Here is a 27,192-nt window from a genome sequence, read left to right on the forward strand (position 1 = left end):
TAGATACCAGAGGAAAGTAATAAGTTAATGAACATGATAGGCATCTATTGCTGATGGCATGAACAATGATATGCCAAAAAAAGTAAGTTTGCAAGGCCCTGTACTAAGCTACTCTGATATTTCTATTTTATGGAGATTATTACTCTACTTACTGTGCAAAGTAATAAAAATCTGCCATTCAAATAAAAATACATTTTCTATGTAGAGCATAGGCCATGATGCACAACTCGCCTTCCCTCTTTCGTCCTCTTTTCGTTCTTAAAAAGCAGCTAAAAAAATAAATATATTTATTTTCTTGAAAAGCCAATAACCAGGCTTATCTTTCATCACTTATGGTTAAAAAACAAACAAACAAAAAACCAAAAACAAACAAAAAAAAACCCACAAAAGAAAGAAGCATGAATACTCTAAAATAAATTTATGTTTTTATTTAGCTTTCATTATCACTTACCTTGGAAACACGAGTTATGATGTCAACTTTCCGGTGCACTGATGTTATCCCTTCAGAAAAAACTGACTGGAAGATAATACACTGAGCTCGTTCTGTGAAGTTTGGGATCTGAGATAACTCATATAAAAATCTGAGGAAAATAAAGAGTATTAATGAATCTTTGTATTTCTTACCTGTGGGATACGTAATGGATCAAAGCTGTAGTATCATGAAATATACATGCAGTCTTTCCTATTCTAATCAAATCTGACAGAATCTATAATTGTTATATTCTTTATTTTCAATGTGTTAAGAAATCGTATTGGTATCAAGAAAAAGGCAAGGCATTAATCGGTATCACATTAATCCATTAACCCCCTATCACAGCTGCATACTAGTAAACAGAAGAATCATAAACCTAGACCATAGGTTAAAAAAAAAAAAGCAAGAAAAAGAAATGGCAAGAGCTAGAGAAACACTATCTATTTACTGTTTTCACTCATGTGTTTTTGCTTCCCTTAAAAATGTGCCCTGCAATACAGAACTCAACATATTCCTACAGGGTTATTTCATAATATAAAACGTCTGTCAAGAAATTTCTTCTGATGTTTAGCCTCAGTTTTCTTTTACTAATTTGCATCACACTTCCAATTATACAGCAGCATGGTTTATGGTAATGCACCTAGCCATGTATTTAGTTCTAAAATACTTGCAGATTATATCCCTCTTCAGTCACTGGTCAGCAAAGTTACTAATTCTTTATCTGCCCTTGTATATACACTTCCCTCATGAGTCTATTAAAGCTTTCTTCCTTTAACTCTTTGGTAAATAAAAATAAATAGAAGCATATTCAACAACTCCAGTTTGGATATCACAAAATGAAAGCATCCCAAAGGCATGAGTAATTCCTCGCTTTTCTTCAATTTAAAATTTAAGAGCTTGGCTGAATAATACAAGAAGCTTTTACATTTCTTCTAATAACAGGGTTTGCATAATTTGCTTTGTGCATTTTGAGTCTAGGATTTCAGTGATACAAATGCTTTCTTAAAAACCAGAAACAAGCTGTCTTCTGCTCCAATATCACTCAGAAACATTCTTCTTCTAATCTCCTGTCTACAGATTCCTTAGAGCCCCCTTAACGCAACACCATAAAGATATTTCTACCTCACTGAATTATGGGAAATTCTGTGAACCATTATTAGCTGGAATTCTTATTAAATTTATTTTAATTATTTAATGCCAATACATCGGATTTATCCAAATTATTTTTTTCATAATAAATTTCAGCATCTTCAAATTAGCTTTATAAATTTCTCATGCATGCAATGCTTTGCTGAATACGTAGTGACTGTCTAAAAAATCAGCTAAATCCACCTGTGGCTGGTGTGAAATACTACATTTTAATTGGAATATCATTTTTTTCCTTCTTTTGCTTTCTTTCCTGATGAAAAAAACTTATTGTGAGAGAAAGATTGGGAAGGCCCAGTTTGGCTCTTACACTTAAGCAGTGGGAAAAAAAGAAATGCCAAGCTGGTATTAATAAAAATGCTTCCTATTGGGAATGAATGGTATTGCCAGGAAAAAAAGAGGATACTTTGCACTTTGTGTGAGAGAAACAAAAGAAAGAAAATCCCAAACCGCTTCACTACAGTTCTAACATACATGTGTTTTAAAAGTTTAAATTTACAAAGTCAAATAATACATATTCTTGCTCTCTGAGAAGGGAACTATCTCCTACACTGCTGGTCATTGTAATACAGTATAATTGTGCGAGAGTTAAAAAAGCATCAGCATAAAAAGAAAATGTCTCTCCAAATTTTTTAATTCAAAGTATTCAATGTAGACAGAACATTTATAACTGAAATCTGTCACAAAAAGGATTCTTAGTGACTACAAATGTAGTTACTAAACACAATGTCATGACATGAATCTGTAGCTATCAAAGATAAACCACCAATTGAAGTGGACAAAACTTATGCAGACAACAGAATATTCCTACTTCCATCATTTTTGCAATTTTAGTCTGAGAAAAGTATGATTTTGACTTAAAGTAATAATGACATGACTGTGACATAGCTTTTTGATGGGTTTCTCACTACTACACTTCTTATGGCCTAAAGTAAACATAGAAAATTTCATCTCTGTGAGGTCCATTTTACTTCTCTCCTGCAGAAACTGTAAATAAAAAAAATGCTTTTACTTGAGAACTCCTTTATCATACCAGAATTTTGTAGTAAAGGGCTTGAAAGTACTTTCAAGGCATATCACCATGTTAGCGTAACAGAACATTCTTCTAGAAGATAGGCAAAGAAGGCTGGTTCTATTTAACTATTTAACATTTCACCTCTATCCACACTTGAGGAATATAAAATTTAGAAATAATTTTTTGCGGAAAAAGGTGTATCCAATCCTGCAACCTTCTGAGTAAACCAGCAAGATTTAAGTTGGAGTCAAAGGAAAGCAGTCTTCAAAGAAAAGCAAATGGCATTACTTGGACAGCAATTATCAATAGCTTACTACTTCCTGAATTCAAACTACATACAAACCAGGAAGGCTCGGTACCATATTTTGCTACTATTTCCTTCGTTAGTATTTCTTTCACAGTAGAGAGGGCTTCACAGAGATTATATTCCAGCTAAAAGGGTCTTCTTGGAGACCAGCTAAAGCACCTGTATCCTGCTAGCAAAGCCCCAAATTGTGGCCAATTGTGCATATAAATCCTTATCATGTTAATTAATATTAGCATTTTAACACCTATTATCATGAAGCATAATTTAGGGGAGTACTGTCATGTTGGTGTCATACTTACAGTTTGTGCCAGCAATAGCAAATTTAACATGCTAAATCAAAATCACATGTGCAGGAGAGCATCAGTGATACCACTTAAAGCCTTCTATTTGTCTGGCAAAAGTTTTAAAAGGTTTTAAAGGTTTTAAAGATGGCAAAGGTTTCCTTTAGACTTTAGTGAATTCATGCCAGTGATTTCATTATATGAATGCCTACTGCTAGTATCTGCAACCACTTGATAAATGGTTTGGTTTGCACTTTTGTTCTGATCTCCACTGAAGAAAATACATAAGGCTTATGCCCTGTAACAAATACTTTCATTTGCACATACAAATTTAGTACTTTTCTGTCTTTAACCTTTTATGGAATTAATATGCATGGTACAGTACCAGCAAATCTCCAGTTCTGCATTCAGGTTGACTTAGAGGCTGACAGACAACAAAACCAGCAGCACCTGATCTACTGAGTTTTCAGTAAGTATGTTATTTTGAAGGTCCCATAAAATTTACATAACTGCATCATCAGCAAATTGTTTCCCCCTAGAGGCAACATTTTAAAAAGCTAGTTTTCTTAACCTATATAGTTTAATAATAGGGAAAAATTAGGATGATTAAGACTTGCAGAGAGAACACAAAGAGTAATAATTGATAAAAAGTAGCTTATGCCTTTGCCACTACTATTCCACTCTGAATGATCAGGCGTGACTGCTTAATTCACAGTTCTTTACTTATAATTATGGAACAATGATAGCATGAATCCAACTTCGTGTTTAATTTAGATCAACCTCTCTCCATTATAATTTACAAAAACAGACAACCTTTCATAACTCCAGTGGCTCTACAAGATTCATATTCCCCAGAACACAAAACACATTAATATTTATTTCACTCAGACATACAGCAAGCAGATTGCCAAAGATTCAAGCTCTGGAAAACATCAACTACTCACAATGTATTCTTATGCCCCAAGCCAATGCAATGAAAGCCATGGATATGGGATGCAAGAACAGACTAGTATATACACTTTACAGATATTTGTCTTCTTAATCTTATTGAAGAATGATAGCCACTCTTAATCAAGAACAAGCATGATAGTCTCATCTCCCAACACTAACCTATTCCCCAGTGGACAGTCAGAAATGAGTATTTTGCTGCCTTGTGTTAGAAGAAAGAGAAAAAAAATAATTCTGCCCTTCACCAATAACATTTTAATGGAAAAAAAAAGGCAAGAAAAATTTAATACTTCTGACATCAATCAATTACATATTATCTCTGGTGTTTCAGCTCTCCCTCACCATACCCTTTCTTACGTGAAAGAGAGCAGAAAAAAAACAAAAATAGAGAAGACTGAAAAGGAAGCAAGATGGCAGAGAGGCCTCAGGGCAGGAAACTATGCTATGATTAGAAGAGGATGGAAGTACAAAGGGAAAAGTAGCATAAGACAAACACCACTGGTAGGCTAAAATCTGAAATCAAATGTATACACTAAAATGAATTTCAGAATTTCAGGATCAGACTAAGAAATCTGATCTTGTGATTTTCACATTGGTCTAAGGTTCTTCTGCAGCAGAAGGAGCAACACTTTTTAATCCTTATATTTGTCACTGCCCACAACAGTTGCAGGATATGAACTGTGGAATCAGCCTTGTAGGGCTTCAAACAGCATGACCAGAGTGTGCAGGTCACAGGACTCACCAAAAGCCTCTGTGCAGCTCTTTCAAATAATCAACAACCAAAATCAGTCTGGCCCTGCTTTATGTCACATTAATTTAGCCCTAAAAGCTCCAAGGGAAGGGTAAGTGTTTTACAAATGTGAGAATGGAAACAGAAATTTTTATTGATTCAAGGCTATGTATTTTACCAGTTCTGGTGGTCCAAGTTGATGCAGTAAAATCTGTCATGTCTGAAAAAAGTTATGTGATAAAGGCAAACTACATCATCCCTTGAAATACACAGAAACTCTAAAAATTAGCTACCAAAAATTATGTCTCAAGATACCTTTAATATATCAGCAAAGGACCATACCATATAATGATAAAATATTACAAAAACATAATCTTACTGTTCTGGTTTATCCAGAAGCTTCAGTTCCTCTTCTTTTGAAGTCTGATAATATTGCTTGATTTTCTCCAGTTCATCCTGTTGTGCTCTCTAAGTGAATTATGAAGTAATTAATAACAAATTAATAAATTACAAATTTACCTGTTTGTCTGCAAGTAACAATTATATTTTTTATTGAGAAACATTTAGACTATGCAAAAGACTAAGGCTTAAAAATCCAGGATAAATTTCTTCAGTACCTTGCAGTGCGATTTACTGCCAATGGCCACAAAGCAGAGCATCCTTGTAGAACACAGCACTGCAAAACTTGATATAGGATCCTTCACAGTTTAGGTCCGAGAGGTAGCTCTGATATCTCTACAGCCAAGTGTAAATGTATTCTTTCATGCAACTTCAGAGTTACACAGTTCATGAATGCTACATACTTAGGCTGCAGAACAATTTGGGTAATGACAGCAAAGCACTAGCCTTACTTAACTGTTTCAGCCACATACAACTTTAATGAGAAAAATTCAGCATGTTAGCACAAACCAGGCCTTAAGTAAGGACAGTATTTTTTAGGTAGTTCAGGAGAGAACACTGCTAGATGTTATGCTTTTTGTTACACTTTAAGCTGATTCCAAAGGCACTCCACTGATTTATAATTTCTGACATTTAAGCCAGTAAGAGAAATAAGCATGTCAGAAGATATTTTTTTGTTACCTGTTTTATTATATTTACATTCCCTAAAGACTTTTTCTATATAATGTCTCTTGTATAAAATGACAACAGAAAATAAAACTTCACTTATTCTGTGTCTGAAATACTACAGTGATTAACTACAGCTTTGCCCCAGCCTACTTACGTTTTCATATAGTGCTTCCAGTGTCTCCAGATCTACTACGGAGTCATCAACACACAGGATAGCTGTATAGAATACAATCACAAATTAGATGCTAAAAAACATACTTGAGAATTCAATTCTGTTTCCTGAGAAATGTACTAAAGAGAGCTGACCTAGCTAAAGAACATATTTGTACACAGTTAGTATTTTCTTATTGTCAGCATCTTATTTTTGTTCTGACTTCAAGTCACAGCACTCACACAAGAATTTACTATAAATGCAGAAGAACAGAGCTTTACTTTTCCCCTTCACTATATTCAGCAGACAAAGCTATGACCTGCCAGGTACCCAGCTGATTGCGTAGCTGGCCAGGCAGGAGAATGTGACAATTGATAAAAGGCAATGAGCAGCACAGATTTCATGGTAGTTCATAAGGCTGGATAGGAAGGAATTCAGAGCTAGGGTGTTCAGGTCTCCCTATGTGCATGGGAGATCAGGGAGATCTGCTTGTCTTGGGGCTAGCAATCTTGGGAAGTAGACAGATAGACACACTTGTAAGATTTGCAAGTTGCAAATTTGCAAGCACAAAAGACTGTGCTATAGATTTTTAAGGTATTTTCACAGAGCACTCACGTTTGAGTTATCTTTATCCACTAGAAGACTACTCACATGACAATTTCCAGGTAAATACTTTTAACGTCACACAGAGACGCCTAAAGTATACTCTTCAATGATTAATTATGCCTCATTACCAAAAATGAAAAGTCTCAAAATGTTTCCTACCTTAGTTCCAAATGTTACTACATATGGAATATATGGCATTAGGTGTTTCCAACATTTGCAAATCTGTTAAAATTTAGGCAATTACAATTACAATTTAGGCAATGTATTTTTCTTTTGAAAACTAAATAGGATTGGTCCACAGCCCGCTCTAATTGCTCTCTAACGTTAAATTCCAATAAGCTGAGATGCACAATGGAATATAAATAACTTTGGATGCCTAATTTTTCTGAAACTACTTTTTCATCAAGATTCATAATAGGACTGAGCACAATTTCTGAAATCTTGACTTCTGTTTAAATGTTACTGGGAACATTAAACCCAAAAATGTTACTGGGAACATTAAACCCAAAAGAATCAAGCTTAAGGTCTGTACCAATTTTCCACATAATCAGTGACTCATCATTACTTCATACCTGATAACTTTTGATTTCAACTGTATTATATTTCTTCAAAGGAAACTTGACTGCTTGTGAATTTAGAAGATTGTAAAAGCTCTTGCTGCATTTTCAATCCATGTTTGAAAGGGGCAAGGTACACATCTTTAAATAATTATTTAAAAGTAATAAGCTTTCGCCTGCTCTTCCACCTACCCCATGATTTTACATTGTGAAACTAACCAGCAGGCTAGTAAATTTTCTCTGTGGCAAGCTAATTAATTTTATTAAAAGGTCCAATGACATCTAGAAAGCTTTAACATTTTTCCTGTCAATTATGATTCCATCTGTTGACATTACCTTGGTTAGAAGTAAAGAATTATACAGAAGAAGACAGTATCAGTGAAAAAAGGCAGTTTCTCCAACTATTAATCTTTACAGTAGGACAAAAATAAAAAGCTCAAGAGTGTAACCAAATATAAAGCCCCAACAACAGAGCTTGAAAAAAATCTTTGTTTAAGGAAAAATCATCAGGGATGGAACCTATGAGATCATCTGGTGGATCTTACAAGATGGTTCCATGAGTTGCATTATAGTCTGTATTACGCAATGAAATTTCAAAAGAACCTAAGAGATTGGAAAATCTTTTGGAAAATTGGTTTTACAGTCCAATAGATATAACTGTTAAGATTTTAAAGTATGCATATTGAGGTAAAAAGCTTCCTTTTGTGGTTTCATTTTCATCCTATTTTGAAATATTCCAAAATCTGCTTAGAAGGAGAAATCTTTTTTCAGAGTTGTCTAGAAAAGCAACTTATTTGAGGTAATTTGAAGTTGTAATAGAAATGTAAAACATGTAAATAATTGTACATTTTTAAAGATACAGAACTATTACAATGAGAGGAAACAGTTTGCAAAAAAGAACACTTTAATAAGAATATCAAGATTTGTACATCTAACTAATTATCAGGCAGAGATTCGTCACAAAACCTGCTCCAAAATCACAAAGTGGATTTTAATGCTTTATTTCCTTATCCATGTTTCTGTACTCAACACCAGCTCTAAGTAGTCAGCATTGTTTTGAAGTGACACGATAAAGGAAAAAAAAATCGAGTTTAAACTAATAAAATACAATCTGATAAATGAACACATTTTTAAGAGAATAAATAATAACCAGTGTTAGAAGACATTAACATGGATTAGTTTCTCTTTCGGACAAGTACGTGATTGTATAAAAGTACCAAGAAAATATTTTCTGATTTAGTTGTTATACAACCTGTCCTGCTGTCATTGGCAATGTCCATGCAGACAGGCTGCAGTTAAAAATCCAGCCATACTACTCAATTCAATGATAGCTGGACATCTTAGGATGTAGAGACACACTCTGAAAAAGCCAGAAGTACGGCCAAAATCCACACAGGCTCTTTTACATGTAATTTAATATATTTATCTTTGCCCTTATATCTTTTTTTGATTCAAACTGATAAAACTTAATGCCATACACATTTGGTACAGAAGACAAAAACCCCAAACATGTAAAAATATGAAGATCGGTCCATTTCATGAAAAAAAGAAGCATTGATTTTGAAAAGCTGGAAGAAATCGCCAAATTCACAGGTGTCTTAGTATTCTTCATATTCTTAAAATACAGCATGTGCAATACCTTCACAGTATGTTGTGTAAATGGAATTGGGGCAGCTGAAAAAACCCATTACACTAGATCAAAGAAACTAATTATTTTCCTTTTCACTTAAGAGTTACAAAGAACTAAAGCTTCTTAATTTTTCTGTGAAAAACAAACTCCAGTTTTAAATGTATGTATATTAATGTTATTAAAATGAATAAAACCTTGGCATGTTTTTCAAAATGCTCTTCCTGATACAGTGAATCTACATGTTTTTCAAAATGCTCTTCCTGATACAGTGAATCTAACCATGACACTTTACTGCATTAAATCTTACTATATTAAGACTCACATAAGTGTAAGTAATAATGGTGAAGTATCATAAATCTACAAAAGAGGCTCCAAAACAATTAATAGCTATTACAATATCAATCATCATTGGTGGTTTTTACTTTTATCTTGCTTTCTGGTTAGCTGTCTTCCTTACACTGTCAGTTCAGTTAGAATATTTCACCTACACCTCACAATATGTCGAAAGGAAGTAGACTCATGCTGTGAAAAGCTGGTAATTTTATTGGGTTCCTCTACCTTTAAAAAAATCTGTTACTTGGCCAAGTCTGGTTTCTGAGATCCTTTTTTGCAGGGAAATTGAGGCAAACATTTTTATGTGGCCTATGGTGTCTGCTCACAACAAGAAGAATTTATATACACAAGGATCATTAGTGCAGGGTTGCACCCATTAGGATATAATAACCGTCAGCTAGGACAAAAAACAGATCAGCATCATGCATTCAAACTAACAGGCACACATAAAAATACTTGCCAACTACATTTCACATAGTAAGGGGATTTCTTGGAATATAAACTTGTACCAAAGGTTTTTAACAGACTCACTTTTTAAAAATTAATCTAACTGTAAAAAACAGATTCCCTACTGCACAGATTTTTCACATATTCTGTTTTATCACTTCAAAAAAAACCCCAAACAACCCAAAGAAAAGCTGAGAATTTAAAGCATACTGTGTGCAGTCTACATATGACTATAGAACTTAGATGTTAAATACGAAAAAGATACTTCTCTTGTCTTGACCAGCTTAAATACCAACAGTCTTAAGGCTGACTGATATACAGCCTCCCTCCTACTAAACACATTTTGGTTAAATCAGGATTTAAGTCCTGCTGACAGAGCTTACATATACTCAGCGTATCAAACCACTTAATGTGACAATTAAACTATGAAATATGAAGAAATCACCTTAACTGCTCCCTAATGATAAAACAGAAATTTGTTATTTAAATAAAAAGAGCTTGCCAAAGGTACATTTATTTGACCTGGAAGTACTTCATTGTTTTATGTAGTACATTCTGCTGAGTAAGGCTTGATTTCATGGGAACATGAAGCCCGTCACTCGGAAGTTTAAATTAAATTGTGACCGATCTAGTCAATTAGAAGCAATTGTTAAATACAAATCCCTACTTGACAAAACTGCCTAAATTATCCAAATCACTCTGGTTTACTTCTGACAAATTGATACGTAAACTTATTTAAAGGTTTTCTCCAGTATTTAACTATCACACAACATAAAAACCATTAAAAAATACATTACAAATAAGCACCACAGGCAAAATGTATGTTTAGAAGACTAAGCTCGCTCAACTCCTGCAAGAAGTCATGAGCAAAAGACTCTGGCACTAATGTTAACCTACCCACATCAGGCTGGATGCCCAAGACAGATTCATAAAAACATATGTTGTGAATTTTCCAGAACAAAGAAAGTATTTTTTTTAAGAAAATTGTTTCCCAACTTCTGAGATGGGTATGCAGCTATCTCTACAATTCATGCATAGCATACAGTATATATAGAATGCATACATGTAATAGTCTGTGTAGGTGGAAAAGTCACACAGCTTTGGAATGACAGTTTTTAAACCTTTATGATATACACATATATCCTGCAAAATAGTTTAGTTGAAACCCCAATAAACATCTTTTCACAGAGTGCAAGTAAGAAATATTCCAAAGCATCTATCTTTATCCAGAAGTATTTCCAAATTATAACAGAGAAAGGAACTGTGAAACTATTTGTGCTGCATGATATGGTTAAAACCCAAACTGGGATTCAGAAATTCTGAGCACACTAAGGTCTGCAGCTTAGAGTTGCTTTAGAAGAGTTTGCCTTCTACATATAAAACTTAATCTGTCAGATGCTAAGGAAAAGTGCCTGGTTAACAACGATATGTTCTCTAAAGTTTAGATGTGCCATAAACCACAACCTGCACTAAGAGAATGCAACCTATTTATAGAACTTCTATGGCCTCTCATTAGAGGAAGACCACACAGAAATCCCAGGATGATTAGAAACATAATACAGAATTAGAATGATTATTGGACTGATCATCAGTCTGGGGTGAGTTGACCTGCTGTTCACATTTTTCCATTTACTCCAAGGTGCTGATAATGGAGGGTATATCACAAAGTTGGAGAAGACTGGGCAAGCACTTTCCAACTGGTTGACTGACATCGTACAATAGTATAACTGTGTTCTTTCTAGAAAGTTGGTTGGTCTGCTCCTACAATGTCATGCAAAAAAATTGATGCAGAGTGGCATGATAGTTATTTGCGTTGCTCACCATCAGAATATCATTATTGTGACATTATAATAAAAATATATTCCACATTTGAGGAACAACCAAAAGAACTCCCCAGTAATGATGGCGAATCTACAAAAGCAGATAGCATGACCTAGGCTTTTTAACAAAATCCGTTCTAACTCAGCCCCGTCTAAGTGTGATCAAATACATTTCTCTAATATTTTCAAAGCTTAATGTGCCTCTGCATAGATAATTTACATTGTTGGTGAACACAAGAATGTTCAAAATGCATAACATACCAGGTCCCCGTATGTGCTATTACGGGTTGGCCAGTGCTACTCTGATTTAATAAATGGAGTCTCAGACATTATATTTAATTGCTTAAAATCTAGGAAAGAAAAAAACCACCAAATTAGCATTAGAAATAGTCTCAATGCCAAGGATCAGCATTAAATTCTCCCCTTTGCCATATAGGCTAAGCTCTGTCAGCATTGCAGCGTTACAGCATTAAAACTCTTGCCAGGGTAAATGTACTAGAAAAGCCTGCAGCTGTTCTGCATGGAGTAATACGGTACTTTATTGACATAAAGAGGGCAATAAGCTATACAGTGTGCAGCTAGTGTGATCTACCATGCCTCATAGACTGGGACCCATCAGCATGTGGGACCATCTAGTTAATACGTCCTGATGGAAACTGGGGTATTAATACAGTGAACTGTTTCAGCAGCAGAGCATCTGATGCCCCACAATTTTAAGTGAGAAAATGCACATACTATGGAGGTAGGGAAGGATTTGGAAGACTCACTTTTTTGGGCACAGGCACCTACATTTTATCTACATCGCTTTTTCTGTATTTCATCTGGGCTGCCCCATAGTTTTGCCAGTTTACTCTGGAACAAAGATCTCTGTAGCTCATGGGAAGCCAGCACGGAAGACATATGGTGCAGGAAAGAGTATTACTATGTGTTTTCCAGTATACTGTTATTGCTAGCTACTATATTGGGAGCTGCCTGAGTGACTGGAATGTAGCCCTGTAAAAAGCTGGGACCACTGCCCACAGAGGGTCTTCACATATAGTTATAATCAGCATTTCCCACTAGAAACAGAACTGATACACCTCATTGTGGAGAGTTGTAATATTTCAACAGCAAAGCCACACAAGTAGTCTTGAGCCACAAGTTTTTCTCTGGAGCTGTAATATTTCAGCTGAGAAATGATAGGAAAAGTAAGACAGAAGTGCGCTGAGAAGAAATGGAGATTACTTCTCTAAGTGTGTAGTGTTAAAGCATGTTCCTTACCTAACAGCTGATCTCCACTATTCCTCATCTCTACTTTATAAAGGCTTTAAAAAAATGCAGAGAGGCAGCTTTGAACATAATCTCAAACCTATGTACAATTTGATTATTGCTATTTGATTTTTAAATATAAATAAAGATCCTATATAACACACTGTGACAGGTTTTCTGGCTGCTTCTTCTGCTTAGGAAGTGAGTATTATTAATAGTGGTCTAATCAGAAACTATAATACTCTCTTCAGTACCAGATTCACCATAAAACTTGTTAGTGTTCTCAGAACATTACAGCACCAAGGATTTCCTCCTCGCTCACCTATCACAAATCTGACTCTTAGGACAGGTGCAGCATGACAACGTTAACTCTCCCTCTGCCAACATTAGCCAAAATAATTATTCAATTTTACATTGTCTTCTTCCTAGACTGTACTCAGATATAACAAGAATTTAAACTTATCTGTGAAGGATGAACTTCATTCTCTCAAACAAACATGTGTGGGAGATTCCCTTCCTGAAGTGTGGCAGCTGACTCATTATCAAATGTAAACTGAAACATCTGGGTGCCAGATATGGTCACTTGCTTGTTTTGCACTGCTGAGCTATCTACAGAATATGTTATGAAGCTCTTTATTTTGAGAAAGTAATCCTATAGATGCAGAAATCTCATAGTATTTTGAAGGATGATTTATTTTTTCTTGTGATAACTCTTGCTTTGTCTTCTTTACAATTTTGCATGCATTTGGATGCATAGGGAAGTTCATCTGAGGACAGTTTTTGTTTATATATATTTCCATAACTGCTACTTATGGCAGAGTAACCAGTACGCTATACATAGACAGTGAATTCATTTGTACATTGCTTTTCAACAAGCCTGGCCAGAAAAACTTGAAATAAAATTAGATAGCCTTTTTTTTTATTATTTCAACTTTATTTTGCTTCAAGTTTCTTCATTCTCTGTTGCAAGCTCCAAAGACTGTTAACTTTTCTCTTCCCTGTCTTTTACATACTGAATTATGCAATGGAAATTGGCTTGAAAAATGGATGAGTGCTTAATTTTCATGTTTCTTACAGGTAACTTTGTAACTTCACTGTGTAAAAAGAAGAACTTTTGACATTCATCACCCAATGATCCTATGCGCTTTTGATTAGGTGTTGTCATGAGCTACTTAGCCTATTATGGTCTCTTTTCATCTAGTATGTTGACTACAGCAGTCTTCAAAGAATTTGCCTGCTGATAGGCAGGACTGCACACAGGTTTCAATTAAACAAAATACTAGGGGATAAACACACACTAGAAGAGAAACAAGCATAATTCTACTTGTATCTTCATTGTAGTATGTATTACTAAAGGTCCTCTCTACAGAAGTTTTCTCCGAATCTGATGAACTGTTTTTTTTCCCCTCCCCTAGATAGCCTTTGCACATAGACCTTGATTACAGTCACTCATCCTGCTTTGTTAATATATTTTTTTTTAAAAGTTCCACTAACAGTATTCCTAAATCCCATTGGTATCTCCTAGCTGTTTCCATAAGCAAGAGGCAGCACACCCCACTGCTGCCTTGAGCAACGCATGTGGTGACAGGCCAACTATTTGCTACCTCAGAATAGAGAGGGTGATGAGTTATAAACTTCCCTTCAGTGACACCACTTGTTTTGGTGTCTCTCTTCTACCAACCCTTAAATTTTCATTAAATTTGTAGGACTACATTAGCTTTGTCTACAACTGCAAATAGTGTAGTCTTTAAAAATGGACTTGTGGACAGCAACAGCTGGCACTGAGGATCCAGTGTTCACACTACACACGTTTCAGGGAGTTTTAACTCTCTCTTATGTGTTCCTGTGGAATTTAAAGCCTGCCATAGGTGGAGACTGCTGGCGTACTCCTAGAGCACATCTCATTTAATTCTGAAGGATGTTTCTGCACTTTGAGACTGCTCTGCCTTGCTCTGCAATGCAAACCCTGCAAAAGGGACAACTGGTAGATTTGATGCAAAAGTGCACAGCCCATTCAAGCTCAAATGCTAGTGTATAAATACCTAAATGTTTGACTTACTCTTTTCTCTTAAATTTGGTATAAACAGGCCAGAGGGTTTCAAAAGCTAGAGAAGTACAGCAAATGACTGATAGATAGAGAGATGGGTAGACAGACAGAGAGATGTTCTATTTTAGTAGAACATCATGGCAAGGAAAATAAGAAGTCATGAAAACGTCTCTGAAGATACTTAAGAATACTACCCAGTTCTTTTAACACAGCTGCTATCCTATCCTACGCTGCTGCAATTTCTGCCAGCAAATTATTCAGACTTTTAGTAACAGCAGTTTTTTCCATCTCATTCTGATACCTTTCACACAATACTGGCAGGCACAAAGTTATTCCCTCTTCTCGTTGTTCCCTCCATCCCAAGAGACATGTGTAAGCCCTTGTGCTTTTAAAGTGCTAGATGCTCAAAGGCTCTTCTGAAATTAATAATAATCAATGCCAGCAGCATCTCAACACCCTACCCAGTATTTGCATGTGATGGAATGGAAAACAATAGCAAAAAGGAGACATCAACTTAAATTCTTCCAGCAGTTGTTTTAAATGGTGAATATTTTCCTTTTTCTAATGTGAAAAAGAAATAAACAATATTCTTAAACAATATCTTTTCAAATCCGGAACATAAGCAGAATCTGAATTACCCCAGAAAAATCTGTATTTCTCTACAGTTGTATTGGCAAACTCAGAGAATTTCTACCAGTACTGGAATTTATACACTGAGTAGCCTTATGCTTTGAAAAATGCCATCCAGTGATCATCTTTGTGATTGCTAAGTGGTAGCTGTATCAGTTTGGGATGTGCTTTTTATACTGCTAATGAAGCAAAATTTAAACATTCAACAAATACTGACTGCATGTTTCAAGCTCAAAAGATGTCTATATAAGCTCTCCATTTATTTTTTTTCAGTGGAGGACTTGCTTAAAAAAAAAGAAGGAGGGAACTGTAGGGGAGGAATATGAAGCGGTTTTGAGAAAACACTGTACTGAAAGTGATAATACACTGAAACAGTACAGAAGGAGTTGTACCTAAACTGATTTCTGATTATTTAGGTGAAACTTTTACATATACTGGAATATAGTGGAAGAATGATTCTTCTGGCATCTTAAAGATGACTATATTCAAGGCACATTCTGTAATCTAAGACATTATCTGAAGGCTGAAGGGGGCTATGAGAAAACATCCATGAAAATATGATTGATTAAGTGTAAGATACACTTACCTTGTTGAATGTCCTTCATCTCCAGGTGCAAACTGGATATTAGAATTCCTACAGTTTGAGACCGTTTTCCATCCAACAATTTGATAATCTAGAAAGATGATACACAATCATCTGAGATCAAATAACCACTCTACAAGGGATTAATTCACATTAATGACAAGCTAATTAGTGAATTGAATTCAGCGTCTCTCTAAACATCAAACATTTTTATAAACTACATGCAGTATTAAGACCTTCATCTTATCTCTGTGCTCTGCACCTTAACAAATAGCTGATAAATATCAGCTTGAATTCTCACCAGGTCTAATAAAGAACATCACCTCTTACTTGTAGGATGCTATTAAGAAGCAAAAAAAGGCACATCAAATATTCTGCAACATACATTTCTTCCCTTCTCCTTAAGGTGATCAGGGCAGAACTATTTAGGGCACTCTGAGGACATCACAAGTCCCTTAGTTTGTCTGCTAGTTTATATTTCAGTGTGAACACATTTAAGTCTCTTTTGACAAAGTATCAATTCCTACCAAGAGGAACTGGAGAATAGTCTTATTATGCCCTGTCAAAGCTACTTCTGGAACACTAGGGGCTACTGAATGGATTCTTTCACTCTTGTCTGAATGTGCTTCTCCCACACTCTTGACACTTCACAAGGATTTGAGGATTTTGTTCACATTTTGGGTAACAGACACTTGTTGGTAAAATATACTGACATTCAGACTGCAGTCTTTTAAGATGTCATGTCGAGGTGGGGTATAAGAAAAAGGGGGAAGGAAGAAAACCTTGGGGAAGCTGTTCTGGCTGGTTGAGTCTAGTGATATTGATGTGGATAAATAAGTAAATTAAGTAACTAAAAGTAAGCAATCACAACTATAGAAGCGTAGTTCAGATGTTAGAAATGTCAAATCCAAACTTCCCACAATGTTTGGACTGTTTGTATTTGTGATTTTGATCTATGTCATAAGGAAGATATGACAGCAGCACATCTCAAAATGCAATACAGACATAAGTTCTTCAAAATAAGAAATATTCAGATCCAAGCAGCTGGCTTACTTCATAGTGTTGATGAAAAAATACTATTACTAATACCAACTCATATGTAAAATTAAAACTACTAGCTAAATTTCCCCTACATTTATATTCCTAGTATCCGAACAATGTTTAAATGGGTGATATTATTATTTGGATTTTTAATACTATTAAAAACTTCAAGTAATTGTTATTCCTTATCCCTGTAATATTCTCAATCTCATCTGTAAGAGATGCTCAAACTAGACAGTTACCTGACAAAATTTATACTAACTCATACAAATGTTTCTTACCTAAGTTTTATGGGATTTAGGAATATTTAACCATGCAACTACTTAGTCATTCATCTATATATCAAGGATATTTGAAGTTGAAAAATACACGAAAAGGAGAAATGATAGTGACATTTTCACCTGAAAATGCAAAGTTAGTTGTTACTTGTAGAGTACTGAAAATGGACAATAGATGAACAAGTTGGAATACAAGCTGCCTTCAAAAAAGATCTGACACATTTTATGTCCCGGTTGTAGGGACTCAGCATTTAATAAACTTATGTTAAAGTAGATGTTGCATATTTTCTGCCAAAATTGGAAATGAAACCTATCCTGAGAGTTTTTTTCAGCCTGTATGTACAGTACGTATGCTCAAAAGTAAGAAAGTAATACTACTGAAAGTGGTTTCTTTAAATGAGAAGGAATTCAGGCTCTTTATCTCCTGATTACATAAGCAGACAAGATGATTTGGCTCCAGGTTACTATAAATGAATACTCTGTAAGCATCACATCCTGTTGACTTTGATTTTTTAGAGCAAATGTAAATAACTGCCCAGTTTATCCTGGTCATTTCTAAAGCTTTACGTGAAATTTGCTGAACTCCGCAGCACATTAACTTCTTACAGGGATAATTACAGGTTGAGTAGTATGCAATTTGTATAGCATTCACTGACCTCCAAGTTGACCTTGTTCAGGGGCAAATTCATAGGTTGTCATAAACCCCATTAGACATGCCTAGTTTGAGGCAAAACCTTTCCAGACTATAGCCGTTGTAGACAATATAACATTTGAAATCATTCTAATTTTAAGTGCTAATATATTCTCTAGATATGACCAGACTAGCTCCCATTGCTAAGCAAGACTTCCTCCTTAAAAGATTAATGAAAAGAAAAATTAAAGACGACCCTCTATAATTTTAACAGCTAAAACAGAGATTCATGTTTTAAAATGGCCAACTAACTGTATGTTCACATGCATTCTAGACAAATGTACACATGGTCACAATTACCAGGCATCAAACTAGACCCAGACTACCTGAAATAGCTTCAACCAACTGAAATCTGTAACTGAAGGCTAATATTTTATTCATTAGGGAGCAAACACAGAGCAACAAGACAATGGAATAGCTTAAATTGGGCATAAAACTATTCCAAAAACAAAGTCGTAATGCTAAGATTTTTGTCGTAGATTTTTAGAACCAATGTGTAACTTGAAAGATTTTGCAACAAAAACATATAATCAGTAGTAAAACAGAGAACATATTTTGCCCCAAAGTACGGTTATTCTGGGGAAGTCACTGTCAGGGAATTAAATATGTGTGTGAATTCCAAAGGAGTTGAATGAAAGGAGACACGAAAAAATCAGCACTTTTCCAGGTCACAAAAACCATAAGGCAAATAAAATGAAAGTTTGTAAAGACTGCACTGAACTATTTAGTCTATGCTTTTAAAAGACAAATCGCTGATCGCCTCTCAGCGTGTTGAGACTTGCTTGTAGCTGGCAGTGACAGGTAAGCAGCTAAAACCCAGTGCCGCCAGCTGACATTGCTATGCCAGCTGCCAGGGCTGGCCAGCTGCCTGCCACCCCTCCAGACTGTGAGCGTATCGTAATTGCAGCATCTCCTGGCTCACTGACAAAACTGCGACTGGTGGTGCCAATTCATTTAATTCACTGATCCATAACTTTATTTGCTCTATGTGGTGTTCCCCGACTATTTTTTAATGTTGTTAGTTGACTTGCTGTACACAAGTGCCCCTTCTACATCTTTCAAATATTTATCATCCAATTTAAAAGTGGAGACATACTGAATCTTGAGTACATCCATCAATTATTCTGCCCTTCCTATTAAAAGGTGTTTCTCTAACGTAGCCAGAAATATATTTCACTAAATATTATATGACAGACTTCACTGTTTTGTCTAACTGTAATGTCTACATTTCATCCAGGACACTTACTGGTGCTGAAATCTGAACAGATTCAGTTTACTTTAGCGATTAAAAGCTAAATCCTTCCTCCTGCTGGTGCATGGATTATTTCCATAATATTTAAATTTATTGAGAGAAACCATAAGCTAAAAAAGCTGTCCTGCATATCACAGTGTTTCCCTCCATTCCCACTCATTAACTTTTATGGTGAAGTCGACAGCCTGGACCCATAAGTAGTCTGCTGAAACCCTGTTCAAACAGAGGAAGAATATCCTGCACAAGACATCAGTAGTGGATGCCCCTGAAGCCACTCCACATAAACACCCCAAGAAGTTACCAATGACATTTCAGAAGCTTAACACTAGACATTATCTCTTCTATTTCTACTCAAAGGAAAGAAAAGTTGAACTATTTTTTGTTTAACATGGATGAACCATAGACTGATATTTTTTTAATATTTAAAAAATATTTTAGGAGGCATGTAATTCTATTGGATGAAAAAAACCCCACTATTTGTAGCCTTTTGCTAAAGGACAAGCAAATGGCAACTACTCAGGATAAAGCAGGAGGTAAGAAACTTATGTTAATATCTTTATTCCTATCCAAACTCTAAAAACAAGACAAAGCCACAAAATATTTACCCTTTATAGATATTTCCAAATCCTACATGACTGCAGAGCTTTGTGATAAACAAGCAAATGCCATATTCATTCTTCCTAGTACAGCACAAAAAATAAAAAGAAAGTGAGAGTGCCTCGGAAGAACACGCACTAGCATTTTACTACTTCTACTCAAGTTTGAACACTGTTTATTATCTTATGCAGACAGCTGAAGACAGTCATTGTGTTTCAACCCTGCAAAGCTTCCAACATTTTTTGCAAAATCTGCCCTTCTTGCGGAAACACAAAATTCATTAATTGTAATTCCTCATTTAGTTAGATGGACAAAAAACTTGCTGACAGACATATCCCTTTCAGTTAAAAAAATGCCATTCACTCAAAATATTGACACTTCTTCTTAAATGAGAACACATGTTAATAATTATGTGAAGTCTGTTAGAGATAATAGACAACAGAAAAGCCATTATCTTTAATGTCCTCCTGTGTCTTTGAAATGATAATCATTGCACTAAAGGGCCAAAAATGATTGATGGACTTTCATTTGGAGCATACACCTGACACAAATTACTTGACATTTACTCTTTTTTTTTTTCCAAGATGAAGACAGAGTGGCATCACAAACATTCAACTATCCTGTTTCTTGAAAAAGTATAGAAATTTCTTGAGTTTTTGAGGGTAAGTTACTAACAAGTGCTCAAATATATTGGAAAAACTAATGCAACTTCAAAATATGTGCAAGTCCAGCAATAAGCTACAGAATGCACACAGAATAAATCCCAGCAAAGGAATGTTCTTTTCTAAACTTTTTCAGGATTACAGGGTATCATAGCTTAATACATAATGAATCATGTTTTTGATTTCATTCCAAAATATACGTCCTAATTTTGCCTTTCTTCTACTTGGTACTAAAAGAACAATTTTCGTTCTTGAAATTTAACAGGAAAGGGAGAACTTATGGCTTGAAAACATATTACGTGTGCCTACCAGCTATAAAATCTGCATGAATATGTACAGACAAGAAATGTTAACAGTTTAGAATAAATGAAAGCAAAACTGTTTGCATGTAAAACTTCAGTCCTTCATCTGACATGAAAACTTCTATGGAAGACTTTCAGGGTCTGAGAAAGATGTTAGATCCTTCAAATTATATTCAAATCTATTCAAAGCCGAGTTCTTTCAAAAACAACCAATGGTGAGGGTTTATTTTGTTGGGGTTTTTTTTTTGTTTGTTTGTTTCGTTGGTTGGTTTGGTGGTTGTTTTTTTTTCCAGAAAAAAAAGTTAAGAGTTTTAATATGCTAATTGTTTTCAATTTTTGTTGTTTTCATAAATAGCTATGGCCCTTACGGTACGGTACTGAATCTACTTACAGTTGAACATTTTTTAGTTGAAGTCCATTTGTGATTTCAAAAATTTTTTTTACATAAATCATACATTCATAAAGAAATGCTTTAACGTGAATGTTAGTGGATAATACAGTAGCTGCAGAAATCATATGTCCACAATGCTACAACTGAAATCTAAGCATAAGAAAACAGTCTAGATTAACAGTTCACAAGCGTATCAATGATACTTCAAATGTAGGAGTTAAAAATAGGAGTCATATTCCAAAGGCGTTTAAAGTCTAAATGTCCATTACAATCAATACCTAAATTGACATTATGTACTAAAATAACCTGGTGGATCTAGCCCCTTCACTTCTCGATTTTAAGAAGCTGTAACTTCTAAGTAATTTTGAAAGTGGGACCAACTATGTACATTTGAAAAAGCTTAATTAAAGACCACAACACCTCACCTGGTGTAAATACATTTAGATCCAATATATATCGCAGAGCTGCATCATACCAGTAACTTATGTATTTAGATTAAACTGAATCAAGCAAAACCAGAGAGAAATTTGATTCATATTCAAGTGCAAATAAACTTATTTTTCTCCAGTAACTTCAACTTCGCTGCTGCAATTAAACTACTTCAGGACTATTCTAGGAAATAAATCCCACTCCTGTACATTGCTTACCCATCTACAGTTTCTGGGAAAGTCAGGATACAAGCAATAGTCTTTTTCCCATTTCATAGATAACACATCCAAAAAATGTCATTAGCTACATAATACTGTAGAACTTTTATTTACAAGATTGCACATATGCAGAGCAGATAAGTGCAGATGAGTAAGGGTTTCCTAAAATATTTCAGAGGTTGTAGAGTTGGAAAAAAGAAGAGATTCCTCCAAAGCTGCTAGATTTTCCAAAGGAGTGCATGATTGAAGAAGCATGAGCAGCCACACACTTTGCAGTTTCTAAGTCCAGATAAGCACTACCATAACAAACATCAAGAATACATAAGTGTACCAAAAAGGTACATCTGACCTTCATTTAAACTATATTATTTTTACATTGTATTACTATCAAGTGAATGTAGTACATTTTTCCAAACTAAGTTAATATATGCCTAAAAATCAATAAAATCACCCTCTATGTAGTCCTTTAAGAAGTTGTATTGCCATTGTTGCTGGAAGGTTAACTTCCCTTCCTTTTTTCCCCCACATACCTGTTAGGATACCTTATTTCTCAATGACCGCATTTTAAATTCTGTTAATTTCATCCTCACGTCAGGATGACAGCCTCCAGAAACTAGTGTAAATTAATAAGCCATTTTATGACAGGCACGAAAGCAACGCATTTGGGAATCATTAAAGTGGTTCCACTCTGGAAAAAAGGGATAGCCAGCTGTTTCCATCCATAGGACAACGGACAGAAAGTGGACTTTATGCCTTTTAAGTAACAGAATCATCATGTTGGAAAGGTACTCAAAATGTCATCCAAAGCATTTCTGCACTTCAAAGAAGCATCAACTGTATGTGTATTATACAAAACAAATTTTCTTAAAGATCTCCCAATACAGAAACACAATTTTCCAACACAAAATTTTCTCGATTCCTTTGTTATCCTTCCTCTTAGAAAGCTTTTCATATTTTTAATTTGCAGCAGCTGCATGCACTTGACACTTACTGTGTGTCCCAATCAACCTTCTCTTTCCTAGACTACACAGTCATAATAATTCAATTCTTTCTCAGAAACTGCTTTTACACTTTTCATCATTCTCACTCTTCTTGACTCTTTGCAGTTAGTAAAGATTTTTAATGACGGGTTATAGTGCCTAAATCTAGATGCAGTTCTTAACTGTGACATGGTTGAGTAGGTTGTCTTGCAAGTAATACTTCTATTGATCTATCAGAATTCTGTTTTCCCTTTTTAGTAGTACCACAATTTGTCAGTTCATGTTCTTCTGAGTTGTTATAACCCCAATATCCTGTCTGCTAAACAATTACCTAGGTCAGCCAGTTGTACCCCATCTTATTTTTAGATAGCTGAATATCCTTAACTGTATTAACCTTGTGGTTAACTGTACTAGCTTTTTGTTTATCCCTGTCTTTCAGACCATCTCTCTTGACACATGAAAGCTTTCTAAAGTGTCTACTCCAGTACATTTGGAGCCTCTCACAACTAGGCTGAAGAGTAATATTTCATTATCAAGCTCGTAAGTGAAAATACCAAGCTAGCCACACCCAGCATAGATGTCCACAGAATCCTCAGTGTAGTCTCCTTTTACAACACTGAGTGTATGTATGAGTATAAACATAGTCTATATTACAAATATTTTATAATCGACATATTCTATTGTAAGTACATTATATATATGAGTATAAATATATATATATAAAAATAAATATATACTCAGAAATTTCCCTTCTGAGCATAACTTGCCAAATGGTACTGGAAAACAGACCATCCATTCCATTTATGTATGAAAAGATTTAGATATTTCTGGCTGAAAATGGTAGACGTCTATCAGCTGTAAGCAACAGAAGGACAGCATACAGTGAATATTTTAATTTGCGTTGCCATAATGCATCTACTATGTGAACAAATGGGTAAGAACAGAACAAAATGAAATTTCTAGAGGCTTAATGTGATGCTTTCCACAGCAGTCATTTCACAGACTAAGCATACAGACTATTCTGACTAGTTTCACAAAAATAAAAATTCTGAGAATAAATTGAATAACATTATTTTATTTGGAACTGCAAAAGAAATGTAAATAGATGGTAAAGAAATCATAATTCAACAGACCACTAATTGTTAAAGTCTCCTTCGTTTCATAAAGAAGATCCAGTTAAATAAGAAATAATTCCCCTCTTATTTGAAAGATAGAATCTTACTTCCAGCTGCATAAGGAACTTGATTGTGAGGCACTGATGTGATTCTCATTCGAGGAGAAAAGTATTAAGCAATCATGTTTTAATAAGCAATCCTGCACCACCTATTGGTCTGTCATTTCTCTAAATACTAAGAAGGGTGAACTTAGTTTGTGTAAGATGGTAAGAAATAGGATAAAGTTTGTGCAGAGGAGAAGAGATTTAATGCAGTAAGTCAGCACTAACATGTATTATTAAATAAAATAGCTTACCTATTCCAAACACAAACTATTACTCCAGATTCTATCACTGTACCTATATCTTGCCTTGGAAGGCTTTTCTACAGAACATGAGAAAGGAATTTACAAAGAAATACAAAATGACACAGCATCAGCTAAAAAACATAAGATGAACCTCATAAAATTTGTATGTGTTTCTTAAAGTTTGGAGAAAGCATCTTTAACCAGACTATACAATTCCATACACCATGACACTTGCAGCATTCTTAAGACCAGACCAAGCACACATTTCTGTACTAAAGCAAAGAAAAAGATTGTTAAAACCCTAGTAGATAGCTGTAATTGATAGAAAAAAGGCATGAAAAGTTGAGTGCCAAGAAGAAGCATGAGAAAGCACAAATGAAGTCAGCAGAACTGATAGTTTTACATTGACCTGCAAGAGCTTTCTGTTACTATCTACTAATAAACCCTCCTGTAACTTAATAAAATGCCTCTCTACCACTGTATCACTTGCATCCCACCAAGGCTGATCCATTTGAGCCAGCCTGCAGACATCTGGGCTTTCAGAGAGATGAAGAAAAACACAGGATCATCTAAGAGGACCAACTGTCTGTAAAAATATTCAGCTGCTACTATGAGTCATTTTAGAGAAAGGTGGAAAGACAGGATATACAATAAGAAAATGTTTCTATATTCAGTTAAATTCAAATTTCATTTGAATTCTAAAAGCTGATTAACCTTTAATTCTTAAATTGACCAAATGAGGGAAAGTTTAATATAGTTGACCAAAAATTTTTGAAATTTTCACAGAAAGCGCTACAGTTCCTATGGTTTGTAACACCATGATCAAAATCCCATGAGTTTTACCAAAGTAAAGACATAGAAATAGATATGACTCTTAATTTATCTCTTAGGGGATTTATTTTGGTATTTTCCCACAGTACTTTAACGGTACTTTATTGATTTCATTAATTTCAGTAAATATATCCCTAGACAAAAAAAATTATATTTAATAACAAAACAAATTAATTCAAACAATGGTATAAATAAAGAAGATATCTTTGTAAGAACATACATTCATTTCTCACAAGAAATAGTACTTGTTATTATACCATTATTTCCTATATTGTACAGAACAACCATTATCCAATTTGATTTTGGGTCAAGAGAGATTACTGAAGACTTGTGCTGCTGTAGCACAAAGCAGCAAGGAAAGAGAATAATGCAATTTCATCTTTCAGAATAGTGGCATAATTCTCTGCCTGGTTTGCTGTCATACACCTGGAGAAATAGGTACATTCACTGAATGGCTGAGATTTTGAAATACAAAGGTAACTATTTGCACATATTTTTTCATTCAAGTTACACTGGTTACATTCTCCTTCAAAGTTCTTTAGAAACCTATACTTCCTATTAAATAATTATTTCTGAAAGAGTAAATTAGTGAAACATAAAAATAAATTGTAGAAAGAGGGCATCAGAAATAAATTTACAGATACAGCTGAGTACTGCATGCCATATGCACTTGAAGCATTTCTCAAGTAAAATATGTCAAAATGTTTTTCACAGAGATATTAATCTCCAACTTTAATCTAACATTTGAAGGACTATAACAATTAATAATTTCTTTAGGGTGTATTTACAAAAGCCAGCATGCCCCCATCCTGGACCCCTTTTTCATTTTTAACATTTTGCATCACATGAGTTTGAATTTTATAAATTCTCTAGCCTTATTTACACTTCTCATTAACTACTGTCCTAAGAGACAATACAGGAAGTTTACGATCAAAGCTGTTTTGAAAGATCTGACTGCACTGATATGTATCTATATAGGTATAGTTCACATTATATGTATTATAAAACTGCATGTAGATAACACAGCTTACATGCAAAGTGCCCTCTTGTGGTTCCAAGCAGGTAAGTTTAAAGGGATTTACGATATAGTATACATTTAAGTGGCTTTCTAATATATAACCACATTGTTTTAGGAAAAGAGTATCCATTATTATCCAGCCTAGAACTTTTCCAGCAACAAATACTACTAATTTAATTTCTTTGTCCTACCTGTGCACAGTAATTGACAAGTACAAGCTCTCTCTGTAACGGATCACGTCTGAGGCAGACAATATCTGCACTATGGTAATGACATAGCTACTGCATTAACTTTTGGCCATTAAAGACATGATTGTCCTCTCCCTTCCTGACACAGCTCTTTAGCTGTACTGAAAAAAGCTTTTTGGCATTCCGTATTTAAAATGTCTAACAGTCTTACCTTGCTTTATGCTTTATTTTTCCAATAAAATGAGTATTAATGGAAGAGAGGTTTGCTATAGTAACTTAATGACAGTCTAATTATAAATCAGTTCAAGAGCAGACATGGCCTGAAATATTGGCACTTTTAGATATGCATTAGAACTTTCATTCAGTTCTTCTACACAGTATTTTTTCTACCTCACTGGGATGCGGAACTTTAATTTTCAAAGGCAAGAAATCTTCCAAGGTAAAGAATAAACCTGCATTCTCAAGCAAGAGTTGAATCGGCAATCCATCTATTCTGCTTTAAAATCAGATTTACAAACCCATCCATTATCTGTTCATTCAAAAATAAATAAGAAGTGAGTTATCTTATAATGTAAAACTAAGTGGTGACACAAAAAAAAAGCAAATAAAAAGAAACAATAAATACCTTTTTGGCCTTGGTTTTTTTTTCATAAGTCTCTGATAATGGTTTTCTTTTTTCCTGAGCAGTGTCTTTGGAGAATAAATATTCAAACTCAGTAGTATCAAGTATATCAGGTTCTTCTAGTGATTCCCATAATGTTGGTATAGCAGTTTTCCTATAAAGGGAAAGGTAATAATAAAATTTACGATAAACATTTATGAAAAACCATAACA

The 27,192-nt window shown here is 34.7% G+C and overlaps 1 protein-coding gene across 1 annotated transcript in view; it reads right to left on the reverse strand.

The window, feature by feature from the left end:
• FMN1 (formin 1) overlaps positions 1–27,192 on the reverse strand; it is a 148,181-nt gene that overhangs the window by 68,051 nt on the left and 52,938 nt on the right. The window contains exons 5-9 of the mRNA XM_056346672.1: positions 26,984–27,134; positions 16,023–16,110; positions 6,122–6,183; positions 5,279–5,367; positions 452–581 (exon numbers count right to left, since the gene is read on the reverse strand). Of these exons, the coding sequence (XP_056202647.1) occupies positions 452–581; positions 5,279–5,367; positions 6,122–6,183; positions 16,023–16,110; positions 26,984–27,134 (520 nt within the window). The remainder of the gene's footprint in view (positions 1–451; positions 582–5,278; positions 5,368–6,121; positions 6,184–16,022; positions 16,111–26,983; positions 27,135–27,192) is intronic.

Source organism: Falco biarmicus, chromosome 7 (genome assembly GCF_023638135.1).
Source record: "Falco biarmicus isolate bFalBia1 chromosome 7, bFalBia1.pri, whole genome shotgun sequence".
Taxonomy (NCBI): Eukaryota; Metazoa; Chordata; class Aves; order Falconiformes; family Falconidae; genus Falco; species Falco biarmicus.